We start from the raw sequence: 19,706 nt of genomic DNA, 5'->3' as shown, positions 1-19,706 counted from the left end.
TATGAGTAGACCCGTGTCCCAGGGTTGCGCGATCTCCAAATGTCGTGGAAGTTCCACTGCTCTGCCCACTCCAGCAGCGCCTTCGTGGCACCACGTGTCGGTGCGCCTATGGGGGGGGGGGAGAGGAGCGGTCCAATGCGATGTCCAGTGTGCAGTTATAGTCCCCACCCAATAGCCAAGGGGCTGCATGCCAGGTTGCCATCATCGTGGAGAGGTGCGCCAGGAAGTCCCCCTGATCAGTGTTTGGGGCGTACAATGACACCAGCACCACCTGTTGCCCGTCGAGCCTGCCCTGCACCGCAACAAACCTCCCCCCCTGGTCTATCGTAGCGTCTGTAACTGTCCAGGGGATCCCTGGTCGGACCCATATTAGTGCGCCACGGGCATATGAGGAGTAGGTTGTGGCATAGAGTTGCCCGCGCCATTTGCGGTGTAGCGCTAGGACCTCTGTCTTGTTCAAGTGCGTTTCCTGAAGCAGTGCGATGCCTATCTTGTGTCGTTTTAGGTATGAGTAAATCTGATAACGCCTGGCTGGTGTGTGCATTCCCCTGATGTTCCAAGTACATATTCGTATCTCAGACATAGCTGCCGTTTACGCAAGTCCCTCCAACCCCCCCATGAGTCAGTTCCTCAAGCATCGTATCCCGCTAGGCCTCGGGTCCCGCCCCCAATTCAAATTTGCTCAAAGATCTCAGTACAGAGTGCGGCAATCTCCAGTGGTGTAAAAGGGTATGGGGAAGGGAGAAAACATTCAGCCACAACATGGCAACATAACCTAAAATGCCAAAAGGTCGGCTGCACAACATGTCGCCGTCTAAACACTCAAATGAGCTCGTAAACTATACAGTTCTAGGGGGTATCATGTGGTTTACGCTATAACAATAGGAAATTCAATGTAGTCCATAAGGTGTGCGGCCACCCTCCCGGGTAGGGCAGTGAGGCCGTTGCCGCCTGGCGGGTGCATGGGTCCAGTCTCACAGTGCGGAGCCAGCATCGTTCCCAGGTGTCAAGTGGAGGGAGCGAAGCGTCTGAGAGGGGATCTACCTCCCCGGGCGGCCCAAGCAATGTCGGTAGGTATGGACAATGCTGCAGAGTAGGTGTCTATTTCGTGGCAATAGGCGGCCTGGCCGCGTACATATAGGAATCACAGTACCTGGTCAGAGTCCAGTGTTCCAAGGTGATCGGGGTCCAGCAGCGTGTAGTTGCATAAGACTTTGTCTGTGTAGGGGGGTCCACAAAGTAACCATGTAGTCAGGTTAGTGCTGGTGCTTAGAAGGAGGAAACCAAACGGATCCAGTCAGCCAAATAAGTCGGCAGTTTGAGGAGTGACGTCTGGGAGTTCTTCAGTGTGCTGGGAGTCCGATAAACCATAGATTGCCTCATCATCGCTCGGGAGGGGCATCGGGCTGGCGTTCGGGGCAGGGGACAGAGCCGGAGTGCCGCTGATTTCCACTACACTGCGGAGAGCATCTTGTTGCTCTTGTAGCATCTCGTGTGTTGACGGGGAGTGCGCTGGTGACTCTCGAGCTCGGGGAGGTGTGGGCGCCCTGCGCCTGCGGCGGCGTCGCGCTCCTCGCGTGCGTTCCATGGTAGCAGTCCCCTGTGCTCTCCTGGGCACGTCAGGCATGTTCTCATCAAGCCAGGCCTCAACTTCGCAAGAGTTCATGAAAAAGTGCGTCCTGTCTTTCGCCACCACCCGTAGCTTGGCAGGGAAGAGCAGCGAGTATTTAAGTCCGGCTTGCCGTAGTCGTCTTTTCACCTCTAAAAAGGAGTGTCTTTGCCTTTGCACTTGCACAGTGTAGTCCGGAAAGAACATGACCGTGGCGTTGTCTATGCTGATCTCGCCTAGCTTCCTGGCTTCCCGCAAGATCGCGTCTCGGTCCCTGTAGTTCAGGACTCGTAGGATGATGGGCCTGGGGTTCGAGCCAGCAGAGAGGGGTTTCGTTGGCACTCGGTGGGCACGCTTCACCACGAAGTGTGGCGACAGTGTGTCGTCTGGCAGCAGCTCACGTAGCCAGTCTTCCACTCTTTGCGTGGGGTCCATCCCTTCCCATTTCTCCGGAATACCCACCAGGCGGATATTGTTTCTCCTCACCCGCCCTTCTGCTTCCTCCGCGCGGTCTTCTAGGAATTCCACGCGGTTAAGGAGGTCCTGTATGTGTTTGTCCGACTGGGTCACCGTCGGCTCCAGCGACGCCATCTTGTCTTCCAGCGATGTGGTGCGTTCCTGCAGTTTCTTGTGGTCAGCCCGGAGGTGAGTCAGATCTATTGCCACACTATCTATTTTAGTTTCCAGGGAGGTGCGGGTCTGCTGGAGGGACTCTTCCATCCTCTCCATGGCTGCCAGTACTGTGTCCAGCCTCGACGCCACGTGGTCGGCGTCCATCTTGGATGTTGTTTTCGTCGTCTTTCCCTTCACTGATGCACTCCCCGTTCCGGTGCGTGTCATTACCCCTCCAGACATGGGGCGAGTGGTGTGCACAGGCAGTGCCAGTAGCAAGACTTGCAGTTGTATCGTTGCAGGCAATGCAAACAATCAGGGCGCCGTCTACGGTGCCAGTCCGTCAATGCCGCCTCCCCGTGGCACGGTGTAGGAGCCTCGTGGTCTCACCCACTCCCCCAGCTCTCCCTCGGCGGCTCCGCTACGTGCGTAACGGTCAGGCGTTTGGGGCCTGTGGCGTAGCGGGTCGCAGGTTGTAGCAGATTGGGGTGCCAGTCCAATTCCAGAGGCCGGGAGGTTCCCGCCGTTCCCAAGTGCTATCCGGGTCCCGTCAGGGCAGTTATGGCTTCTAGGGCGCCACTCGGGGCGGTGCTGTTGCAGGTGCGTGGGAGCTCAGATGGCCTCCGTAGGCGGTCGTGCCCCGGTAGTGTCCCCGCAGCCCTCGGGATGTAGCTCCCTCTATGGGGGGGGGGGTTCCCCGGTCCAATTACTCACTGTACAGCAGTCTGTCTGATGACATCCATTCTAGCTTCAACATCGTGAAGGGACTCTCCAACCCCAGCTCCAACACCAACGACATCTCACCCTCACAAGATCTGTGTGACTCGCTGCCCACCTTCTTCCATCGCAAGAGCGCAGGCATCCATGACAGCTTCAACTCCGAGTCCACCCCAGCAACCACTGAGACCCCCGCTCCCATGACCACCACCCGCACCAACCGCCTGCTCTCCTGGACCAACATCAATGATGAAGACACAATCAAGATCATGAACACCGTCCACTCCAGATCCCTGTCAGACCCCTGCCCACACCACATCTTCAACAAAGCCAGCAGCACCATCGCACCCCATCTCTGGAAAGCCATCAACATCTCCTTTGAGACAGCGACCTTCTCTAAGAGCTGGAAGCACGCAGAGATCAACGCCTTACTCAAGAAACCCAAGGCGGACCCCAAGGACCTCAAGAACTTCTGACCCATCTCCCTACTCCCATTCCCAGCGAAGGTCATCGAGAAGGCCGTCAACAAACAACTGACCAGCTTTCTCGAGGAGAACACCATCTTGGACCCGTCCCAGTCTGGATTCCGCAGCAACCACAGCACCTGCGGCATACCCCAAGGCTCATCCCTCAGCCCAACGTTGTTCAATGTCTACATGGTACCGCTCGCCCACGTCGCACGATGGCACAACCTCAACATCATCTCCTACGCCGACGACACCCAGCTGATCCTCTTCCTCACCAAGGACCCCCACACCGCCAAAACCAACCTCCACGAAGGAATGAAGGCCGTTGCCGACTGGATGAGGAACAGCCGACTGAAGCTGAACTCGGACAAGACGGAGGTCCTCATCCTCGGATCCACACCCTCGGCCTGGGTTGGCTCCTAGTGGCCCACTGCACTAGAAACACCCCCAACACCCACCGACCACGCATGCAACCTAGGGGTCATCCTCAACTCTACCCTCTCCATGACGAAGCAGGTCAATGCCGTCTTTTCCTCCTGCTTCAACACCCTCCGCATACTCCGCAGGATCTTCAAGTAGATCCCCACCGAAATGAGAAGGACGGTCACCCAGGCCCTCGTCAGCAGGATACTGGACTACGGGAACGCCCTCTACGCAGGAGCCCCGGCCAAACTCCTGAAATGGCTCCAACCCATCCAGAACGCGTCCGCACGCCTGATCCTCGACATTCCTCGCGCATCCACATCACAACCCACCTGAGAGACCTGCACTGGCTTCCTGTCAACAAAAGGATAACCTTCAAGCTCCTCACGCACGCAAACAAGGCACTCCACAACACCAGACAAGCATACCTCAACAGTCGACTCAGCCTCTACACCCCCACCCGCCAGCTCCGCTCCGCAGACCTCGCCCTCGCCACCGTCCCCCGCATTCGAAGAGTGACCGCCGGCGGCAGACCATTCTCCCACCTTGCCGCCAAGACATGGAACACCCTCCCCATCCGCCTACGGCAGACCGAAGACCTTCTGACCTTCAGAAGACTTCTCAAGACCTGGCTCATCGAACAGCAGCCGCTTTGCCCGCCCCCCCCAGGGCCTTGAGACCCTCACGGGTATGTAGTACGCTCTACAAATGCTATGATTGATTGATTGATTGATGGATTGACTTTTGAAAAACATTATGAAGTCTCGGCATGAAGGATTCCCTTTTCTGGCTCCAGAGATGTGCATGAATTGCATGGTAGGATGTGGTAAGAAACAGCAGCTCCACTAGTTGGAGTCACTTATCTAATATTATGATATAATTAGGTCTTCAATTCTTCTTGAAGAACTAAGTCATTGTGCCAATATGAAAAAAGGGGCACAGATACTGTTACCTCTATTACTAATATTCCTGGTAAGTGGACGTTTTTTTCATGAAGGCTTTTCTGTCTACTTTAACCATAAAATTAATTTATAACTTATTCATGTTTTTATTAAAACAGGCATATAATTCTTACTACAGTACTAAGAGTAAGATTTAAATTATGTGTTGAGGGTCACCAGCACTTAACCGGTCAAGTCAAGTCAAAGTAAACTTTAGTTCGGCCAGAGGCCATGAATGCACGCATAAAATAATAAAACATACGGTAAAAACTGTCATCCGATACAAAGTCGTAAGCAATACCCAATTTTCTTTTCTTTTTTTTTTTAACTCTTTTTATTATTCACATGAGGTCATAGTAATAAACCAATAGGCAATAAACAAAGAACAATTACATAGCATCTTAATATCCCAAAAAGGAAAGAAACATAAATACAATCATTTAGCATAAGAGAAGGAAGATAGAAAAATTAAACAAATCTTTACATAAATGTTCCCCAGACGTTTTCCATTTTACAGAGTGATTGAATCCCTTTTGCTTTAGCAAGTACAAGCTCCATATTATATATTTCTTAAACAAGACCCCACCACTCCAACACCACTGGTGGGCTCCGCGAAATCCAGACCCGGGCTATGGTTAGTCTAGCACAGACCAATAGAATAGTTATTAAGTCTTTCTGGTTAGAGTCTCTATTCTGTCCACCCAACATTATATCTATTATAGTAAGTAATATAGGTCTGCCCAATTTTTGAGACGTAGTTTTAGCGACCCCTTGCCAGAACCCTCCTAGTGCTGGGCATTGAAAGAACATATGTTGCAGATCAGCTGCAAATAAATCAAATTTTGGACACCTAGTCCGATCACTAATAGAAGCATTTAATGCCCATTTTGCTATCCATTCAGGAGTGTAATATAATGAGCAAATAGTTCTATACTACTGTAGTCTCAAGTTAGATGAATGTACCGCTTTACAAATACCACTAAGTGCGGACGAGACAATGTTAGCCGAAATATTGGTCCCCATTTTCTGACTCCATCGTAATGCTAGTCTCCCGCAATCATCTCTCTTGTATCCAGCACTAATCAATGATTTATTTTTAGCCAAATAAATGCAATCCCATTGTAGCGGGTTGGGCAGGAAAGGGCAGGAGGTGTGTTTTCGTGATAGCAGGTTTTATTTGTTCAAACAAAAAGTCAGTACAAGTCCTTCTCCACGGGGGCCTCCGAGGTGATCTGCTTCGTACTGTTCTCCTTTGTGGGCAGGTGCTCTCGTTCCTGGGGCTGCGTCGAGGGCTTCTTTGGGAACGCACTTCTTCCACCTCTGTGATGGTGGTAAGTCAGCGATATGCAAGGAAAGGAGGAAAGGACAGAATTCAGTCCTACGTCCACTCTCGGGATCACAACAGGGGAAAGGGAGTGAGGGAACACCACTCGTGGTACTATAAAATCAGGGGTGAGGACGGGGAAGTGACGGGAGGGGAAACCGGGTTGCTCCACAGGGTCTTAGGTCACGGGACGAACCTCCCCCTTCTCTCTACCCAGCCCGCTACACGGCTCCGTACCTCGGTTAGCCACACACCTCCTGGCGTGCGGCTGGGCGGATCGTGGTGCCGATGGCCTCCTGGCTCCCGCGCCGCCAACGGGTCTCTTCTCCTCCTTTCCGGTGATGTTACTTCGGTTCTTCCTCGCTCGTCCTCTTCTCTCACTGCTCTCTCCAACTCCGCTCTCGACTCCGCTCCACGCTCGCCTCCAACTCCTCCGGTGAACAAGCACACCTGTGTGCCTTCGACCTCCGTATTTGACGGTGCAGTTGGCTCCTCCTCCTCTTCCAGGATCTCCCAGTTAAAGGGGCCGCCGTCTATTTCTCCTTCGTCCCGTGAGCAGCCCGGGTCTATCGGACCTCTCCAGTCGTTATGCTGTGGACACAAGAGGGGGGGTCATAGGATGAATCCCCACTCGGGGTATGGTTTTCCTGCTCTGGTGGTTTGGCGACCACTCCGCGTTACACACCATCCCCCCCGGACTCTTCCGATCGGGAAGGGGATTCCGTGACAGGAAGTCCGCCCCTACGTTATCAACACCCTTCCGATGACAGACCTTGAAGGCAAAGGGCTGCAACGCCAGGAACCATCTCATCACCCTGGCATTGCTTGATTTATTCCGGGACATCCACAGCAGAGGGGCGTGATCTGTGAACAGGGTAAACGGGCGGCCCTCTAGGTAATAGGCCAATTTTTCTATCGCCCATTTGATCGCCAAACACTCTTTTTCAACTGTGGGGTATCTGAGGGGAGAGGAGTTGGCCTAACGGCTAGGGCGCTCGACCTCGGACCTGGGGATCTGGGTTCGAGTCTCGGTAACGACGCCAAAACCTCCTGTGATTCTGGGCAAATCACTTAATCTCCCCGTGCCTAAAATGAATGCGTGTCCTCTTGTAACGTAACTGGTGCTATGTAAAGCGCTCTGATACCTGATTCAGTTCGGGTCTAGTTCGCGCTATATAAAACTCTGCAAAAAAAAAAAACTGAGCTCACGGGGAAACAGCTTCCTACTGACGTACAGGATTGGATGGTCTATCCCGTCCTCCCCCTCCTAAGACAACACCGCCCCTATTCCATAATTCGACACATCGGTATGCAGGGAGAAGGGACGTGAGAAATCCGGGGAAGATAGGACCGGGGTTGTCGTGATTGCTTTTTTTAAGGTGGCAAAGGCTTCCTGCATCTTTTTAGTGGGGTTTGCCAACACAACCTGTTTGACCTGTTGTCTTAGTGTACCCGTGAGAGGTGCCGCCATCTGAGCGAATTGCGGTATGAACCGGCGATAATAACCGATGAGGCCCAGGAAGGCTCTCATCTCTCTCTTGGTACCTGGAAACGGGGTATCGGCTATGGCACGAACCTTCTCTATCTGGGGTTCGATTAACCCGTGCCCCAGGACATATCCAAGGTATTTCACCTTTTGGTAAGCAATCCGGGATTTTTTTGCGTTCACCTTCAGGCCTGCTTTTTCCAGGGTCCTAAATACCTGGTGTAGGTGACGTAGATGGGATTCCAAATCAGGGCCGAAGATGATGATATTGTCTAAATAGGTGGAGGTATACTCCGTCATATCTTGCAGCACGGTGTTCATTAGCCTCTGAAAAGTGGCAGGGGCCCCATGGAGTCTGAAGGGTAACACAGTGAATTCGTAGTGGCCGTCCGCGGTCGAGAAGGCGGTTTTCTGACGGTCCTCCTCCCTCAGGGGTACCTGCCAGTACCCCTTGGTCAGGTCCAGTGTAGAGATATATTTGGCCTCCCCCAGTTTCTCTATAAGTTCGTCAATACTTGGTAGGGGGTAGGCATCGAAGGTAGAGATCTCGTTCAGGGCGCGGAGGTCCATACAAAATCTTCGTGATCTGTCCGGTTTGGGAATCATGACGATTGGGCTGGATCAGTTGCTCTTCGAAGGGCGTATGACCTCTAGGCGTAACATGTCCTGTACCTCCTTCTGTATGTCTTGTCTTCGGGATTCAGGAACCCGGTAATGTCTTATCTTAATTATCTTCCCAGGAGGAGTGTCAATACGGTCTTCTGCCAAAGCCGTTTTCCCGGTTTGGTCAGAGAAGACAGTGGAATGGCTTTTGAGGGTGTTTAGTAGTCCCCTCATTTCCTCTTTTCCTAATTCCTCGTTGATGACCAGCTGTTCTTGGGTGGATGGAGACGCACTCGTCGTAGGGGTGGAGAGGTGTACCGTTCTTGGCGGGGATCCTAGCCACTTTTTCAACATGTTTATGTGGTAGATCTGGGTTTTACGTGGACTCAGTCTCAATGTATAGCTTGTTTTTCCAACCGTAGAGACCACTTGGTAGGGTCTCATCCAATCAGCCTTGAACTTCTGGGTAGAGGAGGGAAGCAGGACCAGTGCCCAATCATTCAATTCTAGTCTCCTCCACTTCTTTCCCTTGTCGTAAACCTGTTTCTGTTTGATCTTGTTTTTTTCCAAGTTCGTGTAGGCCAGGTCGCGCAGTTTGCCTAGCTTGGACCTTAAGTTTTTCGCATACTCCAGGGTCTTCAGGGTTTCTTCAGGCGACTCTTGTTCCCAGGCCTCTTTAGTCATTGCCAGTAGGGAACGCGGTTGTCTCCCGTACAGGAGCTCGAAGGACGAAACGCCTAGGCTGCTTTGTTTCTGTCCTCGAATCACGTAGAGGGCCAGAGGGAGTATCTGATCCCATTCAGCACCACTGACTTCCAACATCTTTCGGAGGGTTGTCTTCACTGTCTGGTTATATCGCTCCACAAGCCTGTCCGTCTGCGGATGGTATACCGACGTTCGTATTTGCTGTATGTTCAACGTCTGGCATACCTCAATCGCGATACAAAGGGGGTCCCCTGGTCCGTCAAGACTTCCTTTGGGAACCCCACTCGCGAAAACAGCTCCAGCATCTTGTCAGCAACTTGTTTGGTGGTTGTAGCGGTCAATGGAAAGGCCTCCGGGAACCTCATGGCGTAATCAACTATTACCAATACATGTTGGTGGCCTCTCCTGGTCTTGGGTAATGGTCCGATGATGTCCATACCCACCCTCTCAAATGGGGTTCCTATGATGGGTAGGGGCTGCAAGGGGACCGCAGGCGGTTTTGTCATATTCTTTCTCTGGCATACATCGCACTCTTGGCAGTAGGTCAGGGTGTCTTTAAGATACCCGGCCAGTAAAAGTGGCGCAGGATATTTTGGGTGGTTTTCTCAGCGCCGGTGTGTCCGGCAACCAGGTGGGCTTGGGAGAAGAAGAATATCTGTTCCCTAAAAGAGACGGGCACCAAGAGTTGTTCAGGTTCATTTTCTTCTCATTGTCTATATACAAGACCGTTTTTAATGAGGAATCTAGGGAACCGGGGAGGGTCCTGGTCTAGGGTTTTATGGGCGTTCTCCCAAGCGTTGAATAGGGTGGCATCGTTACACTGGGCGAATCTAAAACTTCTGTCAAGAACCCAGGGCTCCGGGGTCATGAAGGCAGGGAGGGGAGAGGAAGGCCCATTTTTCTTTGGCACCCTCCCGTGATCCTGATTGAGACCTTGGTTAAACATTCGAGAAAAGGACGGGTTGTCAGTCCCTATTATGAGGTCCTCGGGAAGGGCAGACAAAACCCCTACTCTGACTTTGTGGGGGTCTCCCTGGTGGGGTACTATTGGAATGTAGGCCACCGGGTAGGGTTTCACATCCCCGTGGACACACCGGATGTTAACCTTTTCGTGGGGTACGTATTGGGAGGGCTCTACATGTTGAGACTGCACAACAGACTGCCGACAACCAGAGTCTAATAAGGCTTGTATTGGGGACCCGTTTACCCTCACACTCACTCTATAGCTGTTCCCCATCTCTGCAGAGTAGAGAACTGTCCTTGGGAGGTATCCCACCTCCATAGGTTCCTCAGTGTTTTTCCTGCATGGGCAGAGCCTTGCTATGTGTCCCCAGTTGCCACACTCGAAACACTGGGGACCTCCGGTAGCAGGGGGCTCCGGCGTCCAGGGTCTAGGCCGTGGGGGCTCCGGGGGTTTGGTCTGCTTCTTTTCTATTCTGGAGCCAGGCCGGGTGTTCCTCTCCAACTCCCAAGAGGGGGTTTTTGGTTGAGCCCTTGAGAAAGTGGCGGCCATCTCTACTGCCTGGGCCGTAGTCAAATTATGATGTTGTCTTAACCATTTCTGGGTCGAAAAGGGCAGGGCTTCCAAGAATTGTTCCAAGTATACTCGGTCCATAATTTCTTCCTTTGAGCTCACATTAGGGGTGAGCCACTTGTCGGCCGCCATTTTTAGTCTTACAAACAATGTTTTAGGTCTCTCTCCAGGCGTTCCTCTTTCTCTCCTGAAGCGCAACCTGTAGGCTTCCGAGTCCAAGCACAAATGGTCCAGGATCACTCTCTTTACATCGGCGTAGGCGGTATCCCCCGTAGGGTTGGCCACCTGATAGGCGGCTTGAGCTTCGCCGACCAAAAGTGGAGCAAGAAAGAAAGGCCATTTGGCCACTGGCCACCCACAGGCCCTGGCGGCCCGTTCAAAGTTTAACATAAATGAATCAGGGTCTTCCCCGGGTTGGTATTTTTGTAACGACACCCTGCCCAGTCCATGAGGGACACCTCGTTCTTCCCCGCCTCCTGTTCTCGGCCAGCTGGTCGGACCTTCGCTAGGTTTGGAGGTCATGGCTGCCTTCATGATTTCGCGGTCTGCTTCGGCGGACCGTAGTTGCAGCTCCACGAACCATTCCAAGCATTCCTGGCCCTTCACTAGCTGCTGTGCAACTGTTTCCATCTCGTTTAGACAGATGGAGGTGCCCGCATTCTCCACCACTGTAGCGGGTTGCGCAGGAAAGGGCAGGAGGCGTGTTTTCGTGATAGCAGGTTTTATTTGTGCAAACAAAAAGTCAGTACAAGTCCTTCTCCACGGGGGCCTCCGAGGTGATCTGCTTCATACTGTTCTCCTTTGTGGGCGGGTGCTCTCGTCCCTGGGGCTGCGTCGAGGGCTTCTTCGGGAACGCACTTCTTCCGCCTCAGTGATGGTGGTAAGTCAGCGATATGCAAGGAAAGGAAGAAAGGACAGAATTCAGTCCTACGTCCACTCTCGGGATCACAACAGGGGAAAGGGAGTGAGGGAACACCACTCGTGGTACTATACAATCAGGGGTGAGGACGGGGAAGTGACGGGAGGGGAAACCGGGTTGCTCCAAAGGGTCTTAGGTCACGAGACGGACCTCCCCCTTCTCTCTACCCAGCCCGCTATACGGCTCCGTACCTCGGTTAGCCACACACCTCCTGGCGTGCGGCTGGGCGGATCGTGGTGCCGATGGCCTCCTGGCTCCCACGCCGCCAACGGGTCTCTTCTCCTCCGTTCCGGTGATGTTACTTCGGTTCTTCCTCGCTCGTCCTCTTCTCTCACTGCTCTCTCCAACTCCGCTCCACGCTCGCCTCCAACTCCTCTGGTGAACAAGCACACCTGTGTGCCTTCGAACTCCGTATTTGATGCTGCAGTTGGCTCCTCCTCCTCTTCCAGGATCTCCCAGTTAAAGGGGCCGCCGTCTACTTCTTCTTCGTCCCGTGAGCAGTCCGGGTCTATGGGACCTCTCCAGTTGTTATGCTGTGGACACAAGATGGGGGGGTCATAGGATGAATCCCCACTCGGGGGTATGGTTTTCCTGCTCTGGTGGTTTGGCGACCACTCCGCGTTACACTCATATATCAGAATCCAATACTACTGCAAGCTTCATATTACGTATAAAATAATCACGAATCTGATAGTATTTTAATTGCATATTCTCTGTAAGATTATATGTGAGCTTCAGTCTATCAAATGTTGTAAACCCGTTGAAATTATACAGATCCCCTAAACTTTCAATCCCCAAACTAGCCCATTGTTTCCCACCCCCATCATGGAAAATTCCCAGAAGAGCTGGATTATCCCACAAGGGAAATTTAGGATGGTAGATTGATACTTTATATTTATTAAGGATAGCCCGCCAAAGAAATACAATATCTCATGCAGTCTTGAATTTGACCCGTTTGTAGTAGTTTGGATCATTAGTTCTACATACAAACATATTAGATTCTTCTCCCAACATGAATACATAGTAGAAAATATTATTACTAAGGCTTACTAAACTACGTATACGTCCAAGAAAAGTTGACCAAAAATATAATTTAAGATCTGGGAAATCAAGACCCCCTTGACTAAATGGAAGTCTCAATAATTCAATTGTGTGACGCGCTTTTTCATAGCCCCAAATACAACTGCTAAATATACCATCTAAGAGTTTACAAATGAATTATTAATACGCATAGGAATGGACCAAAACATATAAAGAAATTTATGAAGAATCTTCATTTTAATTAAATGTATTTGTCCACTTATACTCAAAGGAACCTTGTGCCATTTTTTTAATGAAATACCTGTCTCTTTCAGTAGTACTTCATAGTTTAATGTGACTATCTCTTCTAATTTAGCAGAGATTTTAATCCCCAGATAAGTAGCAGTATTACAAACTCCTTGATTCAGGAATACCCAATTTTCATATAACAATTATTTAATAAAATGCTTTTTTTTTAAAAAACACATCAAGTGCACTGAATCATGTCTAAGACTTTTCAAAAATTGTCTTTAAAATTCATATCTCTTCCTGATGTAAGACACTGATTTTAGTCAATTTAAAACTGCAAAACAGATTTTAGGTGAGCCTAAAGACTGCATAAAAATTAAAACATCCTTATGCTGTCTCACATTGGCCTTACGCAGCAGCGGCACCAAAAAACGGTGTCTTGGCTCTTGATACAAAGGGCAAATCAGAAATAAATGGGTATTACTTTGGGTCGAAAAGTTATCACACATACAAAGAGATATATCCTGCTGCTGAGCCCCTGGAAATGGAAAAGCAAATTTAAAGTGCAAAATGCAGAGTCTAAATGAAGTCAACCAGTGGTGATACATAGGAGAAACGCACCACCTTAGGTAGGGCTCTGAACCCATGTTGTTGAGACTGTGACATAATTTACGATTCATTGCTTGGCCTGGGCAGCGATCATGCGTTTGGTCATGCAATGCTCCATAAACAATTCAATACTGGTCCAAATAAAGGACTTATCCCTGCCCTACCTAATCACCTCTCGGTCCATCCCATCGTTCTTACGAGCGCCATGTTTCCGGAATGTGTCGACCTCAGATAAATAGGTGCTGATCCCCAAACAAGGTTAAAGCAAAACAGAGAATACCAAGCAGAAGACTCCAAACTCTTTAACCACTTGGACGAGTTGCTCCGCTCGCACGCTGATGACGAGCTGAGCTCGTCAAGTAACGCGGCTTTTTTCAAAACGCAGCGCGCAGCGGGAAAACCGCTAGCGCGCATGCGGTTAATCATTTGTACAGAAATGAATAAAACGGGGACAGCAATACTGTAGTACATCATCAACTTATGTTTTGGCAGGTAGAGAGGAGAAAACAGCTCATGACACGTTTCAAATTTGTTGTAATGTTATCCCTAATCAATAAAAAAATGATTGATTGTTGAAAGGTGTTGTTAACAAGTAATTTTAGTGGATGTGAAGTAGCTGTTAGTCAATGTATGGCTGTTTTGTATTCAAAAGCTTTATAAACATATGTGAAAAACTTTTAATGGAAATAAAAAAACAAAATACGTATTTATTTCACAAGCGTTCAATTAAAGGTCTGTGTTCGCCTCTCTAAGCCCTTCAAAACTATGGGCCGAATGTATCAATTTTTGTAATAGCTATTACCTAAGTACGAATTTCTGTGAATCGCAATTACGTAATCGCTATTACAAATGTATGAAACTCCAAGAGTTTCACATAGCGATTCGTAGGGGGTTGCAAATTGACCTAACTCATTAATATTAATGAGGTAGGTCGCAATTTACGATCCCCTAGGAATTGCTATTATCACGGATATTGTGGCCTGCTGGGGTCAGCAGACCACCATGTCTGTGATTGCTTTTAAATTAAGCAATCTATTTTTTTAATGCAGCCTGTTTACCTTAAACGTTTAGAAAAATAATGAAATGTTTTCTTTTAATTTTTTAGGAGTAGGCAGTGGTCTGTGGGACCACTGCCTGCTCATAAAAAAAAGTTTTTGCATACATTCACAAAGGGGAAGGGGTCCCTTGTGGACTCCTTCCCATTTGCGAATTCGTTAACATGTACTTGAAGTAGGTGGTAAAGTGCAAATGTTTGGCGACCGCATTTCGATCACAAAACATTCCTACATAACGATGTGATCTGGAATTGGGAAGGGATGCCCTAAACATGCCCCTTTCTAATAGCGAATTGCTAACCCATTTTGCAATTCGGTAATAGGTTACCGAATCGCAAAATAGGTTTTGGTACAATGAGAAAGCCTTCTTTCTGGTCGTAAACGGCTGAATCAAACTGTATGCGATCTTAAAAGAGGTACATACATGTGGCCCATAATCCCTGGTTGGACCTTTTTTTTCGGTGTGGGCGCTTGTTTTAAAGGGTTCGCTCTTCTTTATACAGTTTCTGCTTGGCTGCCCTTCAGTCCGTCAGAATGAATTCCTGTTTTAAGACCCTTCTGCTCTGTAGCCACTCCGAATAACAAGGACAGCCCATACTTTCCTGGACTAAATTTGCTATTTAGTGGGGCGCAGGAAATATGGACTGCGATGGAGTGCTATATGCAGATTGGCAGGCAAATTTAATGGTACGGAATTTAAGTACAAAGAGCAATTGAATTTCATACCCCCAGCTGACCACTTTGCATTCTGGCAAAAACATTCACCCACCCCTAAATATATTGTTATATGCATGCTAATTTAGGAGATACGAGGATTATATTTGTTTTTGCTTCTCTGTAACCACTGCCTCTTTTTCTTCAGGGTCTTTGTGAGCCTCAGGCATATGTGCATATGCTACATGCAGATTTTCGAGAAGAGATGAGAAAATTCCACCGGAAAAAAAAACCCTGGACGGCAAGGAGGATACGAAAAGAACTGTTCAAGCCACAGAACTGAAATGTGAACTAACTAAGTGGTCAGTTTTATTTGCGCTTTTGAGTAGTGCCTCTAGTATCTTTGTTTTGCTTACGGTCCATAGAAAAGTGGGCCTTTTTTGACCCGGCTCCTTTTGAGTCCTGGTTTGGGTCTTGAACATTTCCATATACATCCGTGACATACGGCTATATTAAAACCTATGAAGCAAAATCTTGGACAATCTTCTGAATTAAAGTACTGAGCCTGGATATTCTTCTGAATCAAAGTCATGAGACTGGATGGTCTTCTCATTCAAAGTCCTGTGGCTAGATATTCTTCTGAATCAAAGTCAGGAGACTGGATAGTCTTCTCATTCAAAGTCCTGTGGCTGGATATTCTTCAGAATCAAAGTCATGAGACTGGATAGTCTTCTCAATCAAAGTCCTGAGGCTGGCTATTCTTCTGAATCAAAGTCCTGAGGATGGATATTCTTCTGAATCAAAGTCATAAAATTTGACATTCTTCTGAATCAAAATCATGAGACTGGATATTCATTAATAGCAAACTCCTTTGGATTCTGGATATGTCTCAGACTTTGAGGAAGTTCTGCAAAGGGGCATCTGATGTGTTCCTGTCAAACTCGACCAAACCACTTCAATAACCGTCCGCCATAAAATAATCATGATTATTCGTGTCGAGAATCTAGTCAGAATTTCAATTCAGCGCGGCCTTACCGAAGAGTGTTTTGCTGCAAGGAATGAAAAGGGGTTCTGCTGCTAAATACCGTTTGCACTGTAAAATTATTGTACACATGGTCCACTTGCCTGTGTTTGCTTAAAGGACCAACTAGGTCCTACGTAGTTTAGCAGAAGTGTTGAACTGCCCCACTCAGCAGTTTGTGGTTATCATGAATGTTTTCAATTAAGGTTTTGCTAAAGAAAATTTGTAATATATTTAAGGAATTGGAAACATGGAACAATAAAAATAAACATTGGCAGATGCCAACATTGTTTCTATTATTGTTATTATCAATGTTATTGTTATTACTATTATTATTATCAGACCTTGCAAACTGCTGTATATGTTTTAAAGGTTATAGTGCTGAGTAGAGAAAACCATCACAGCACAAAAGACTAGAGATCACCGTCTAGATTTTACATTTGCCCACACGTTTAATGCACTCTCATGTAGATAGACCTTACGGTCTCCACATGTATTGATATAAAAAGTAAGATCAGAACTAAAATTAGTGCTAGAGACTACATTTGTCAAGGGAAAATAGCAAGAAATGAGGTGATGTGGAGTGTAAAGAAATTGCAACAGTAGTAGATCAACAGTAGTTTTGCAGAAGATTGCTACCCAACGTACTTTACATACTTCAAACATGTCTTTCCAAATTTTGAAACCTTCCATCTAAATTCTGCCTCTTCCCTTTCATCCTAACACACCAAGTCAACATTCTAACTTCTAATTACAATAAATGCCGCCCACATGCTGCCACTTCTTTCCTTGGGGTGGTGGCTCAGTGGACTAATGCATCCACTGCAGGGGCCTGTGTTTGACCTCAAGGTTCAAATCCCAGTGGGTCCACTCAGCCTTTCATCCATCCTAGGTTGATAACAAAATGAGTGCCATTGAGTTAAGTAAAATTATACATCTGTTATTCAGCACCCATATATCTACAGGTGAACGTGCACTTTACAAATACTTATGTTATGTTAGAGTTGCAGGATGTGGCAATGGCCATACAGGTGTGTTGTTGGGTTGAGAGTGCTGAGGTGTATGCCCTTCAGCTGGTAGAGATAGTAGAAGATACAAGGCCACTAAATGCTCACAACACAATCCTTGATGTTGATCCAACAGCTCAGGAGATGCCTCTTAGACGTCCTGGGGTGGGCCCCGGCATTCTCTGTGCCCCACTATCTCTCTGGGTGGACTTCTTATGGAAATGTTTGTGTACATAATTAAATGCTTGAGTCTCCATTCTAATGGCCTGGACACCTTCCAGTGTAGTTTCTTACTTGCTTCTATGGTTTCCAAACTGTACAGACGAGGATATAATGAAATGAAAGGCAGGAACTGACTCCTGAATGCACAACTTTACCTTCTTCTGTCACCACATACAGGATATGACTCAAGTCAAGTTTATTAAAACTTTCGCCAGTATTATCCATTCAAGCAAAAGGTTAGAAATACAATAGCAAAGCTAGGGCTCTCAGAAACAGATATGGAACAATCTTCAAATAAAAAAGATTGGAACTTGAGTAAGGGAAGTTGATTGATCGCTTGGGACTTGTGGTGAAAAGATTAAAAGAAAATAAATGGACAGAAAGTGTCTGAGCTGTTCTCTGCCGAATGAAAGAGTCTAGGACTGGAAACAGCTCAGAACAAGAAAAGCACAACTTCAACATTTAACAACAATTAAAACATCAGATACATTTTAACACCAATGTATGCAGGTTTATTCGCATGGGTGACCCTAAGTGTCAGACGTAGGGGGAGGGATAAGGATATGTGGATACTTAAAGGAATTCCATCTTGCTCTAACCTCAGACTGAGTAGATTTGTGGGATACTGGGATGCACTTGGGGTAGGACTAAAAATGATTCTCAACAAGAAGTTCTTTGGACCCATTCTCTGATTCACCACAGAAATTCAGGATGATTTCCTGATCCGACTGAAACCGTCCTTGTAATACCATCCAGGATGAGAAGTCACCATACTCTCTTAACATACAGACTGGCCATACCACGTTGTAAGCCTAGATTTCCACGAGCCAATTGCTTGTGAAACCTAATGAGTGTCTCGGGCCAGTGAGGGTATCTTGGGATTTTGAGGAGCAGAAACTATATTCCGAATGAGCCTCCGAATGAGCTAAGCGAGAACATGCATAGACTACATGCATCGCCTGATAAGCATTCCCTAAAACTGCCACCAGCTCTCCTGCTGCATTGAGGTCTCTCTATTTGACTAATACCTGTCTTTTAATTTCCTCTCAGATGTGCTACCTGCTGCGGCACAATTGCAGTTGTCATGGCCTCGCCCTTTTTGACGAAGCTATGCAATCATACATTGCACTGACAGGCAGAGTCGCACTGTCCTTTAAGTCAATCTGGCAGTGCCCAAAGGGCTGGTCTCACAGGTCAGTGTGTAGGCCGGATTGTTGGCCTGTTTTATGATCCGGTGGGCCAATATTTCCTCTGGTATTACTGCAAATGTTGCCTGCAGCGACAACAAATGCATGCAGTCACCCATCTCTAGCAAGCCACTTATACAGCTTGTGTGTAACGTGTCAAAACTGCCCTGATTTACAAATGTAGGGATAGGAGCAAGCAAAACAAGTGCTCCAAAGGAGACCCTGGGCCTGTGTCTCCCTAACATTGCACAGGTTAGAGAAACGTCCAGTGCGTATGTCAGACTAGCTGCAGTAAAACGCCAGTCCACCCTGACACGCACACTTCACGTCTAGTTCTCAGAGGCCTCCCTGCTGTTAATCAAGCCTGACTCCACCCTCAAGCTGTAGGTTACCCGACCAGCAATGCAATTAAGAGAAGCTGCAAAAGACACATTTACATTTTTAAGCTTCAAGTGTGTAGGGGTTCACGGAGCAGCGGGTCAGTCAGTGCCCCTGCAACCTTAGGAAGCCTCCGCCCCTGACTTACCACTTATAAGAAGTTTCTTCACCTTCTCCGCTCAATACCAGATGTAATGAGATTGTTGTAAGTGTTTTTGCTAGCAATAAGATATTCCCTTGCAGAACATCGTGGATACAGCTAATGGTACTTGCAATGCAAATAACCCCAAAGGGGGATTCACTACCAATAGTGGCAGGCTATCTAAAAACCTGGTTATTTGCAAGTTTTTCCTATATAGTTTGTTGGGGCAAGATTTTTTTCTTTGTTATATGCTTGTCTTTTGTTTTGTTATAAAAGAGGGGTATGTGTGGTATTCCTCATTCCACGTATTCATGAGGTGTATGCATTCTTTATTCTGTGATGTATGTATCTTTGGATGTGAATCTTCTGAGTGTCACTCCACGTTCTGTGCTCCTGCTGGTAAAGGCTGTCAGTTACCTGGTCAGTCGTTAGCTGGCTCGCAGAGCTGGAGGGACATTGGCAAATGGGCTCCGCCTTACAACTAGAATCACCCTTCTTCATATGTTATTGTATTTGTCTCGTTATTTCAAGTACTTACCCACAACAGAGACCTCTTATGAACGCCGACCCAATAAATATTTGAGATGCAGTTTGTAGCATCCCACTAGCTTCAATATTTTATTGTATTTTATAAACATTTTTAATAGTTTTCCTTGACTCGGTTAGGAAGAAATCCATCATTATAACTGTGTAATAAGGAAGCGATAGTCCTTGGCCTGTGAAAACAATGTTATATTTGAGTTTCCATTGTAAATACATTGGTTTCAGATTTTTGGGGAGGTCGGTGAAGGGTTTTTCTCTTGGAAGAAAAAAAAATCCAAG

The 19,706-nt window shown here is 47.8% G+C and overlaps 1 protein-coding gene across 1 annotated transcript in view; it reads left to right on the top strand.

Annotated features, from left to right (window-relative positions):
• LOC144753482 (M-phase inducer phosphatase 1-B-like) overlaps positions 1-16,195 on the top strand; it is a 275,628-nt gene extending 259,433 nt beyond the window's left edge. The window contains exon 11 of the mRNA XM_078641155.1: positions 15,136-16,195. Coding sequence (XP_078497281.1) covers positions 15,136-15,270 — 135 coding nt within the window. The 3' untranslated portion in view covers positions 15,271-16,195. The remainder of the gene's footprint in view (positions 1-15,135) is intronic.
• The last annotated feature ends 3,511 nt before the right edge of the window (positions 16,196-19,706 follow it).

This window comes from Lissotriton helveticus, chromosome 5_1, assembly GCF_964261635.1.
Source record: "Lissotriton helveticus chromosome 5_1, aLisHel1.1, whole genome shotgun sequence".
In the NCBI taxonomy this organism is placed as follows: Eukaryota; Metazoa; Chordata; class Amphibia; order Caudata; family Salamandridae; genus Lissotriton; species Lissotriton helveticus.
This window is presented reverse-complemented; position numbering and strand designations above follow the sequence as displayed.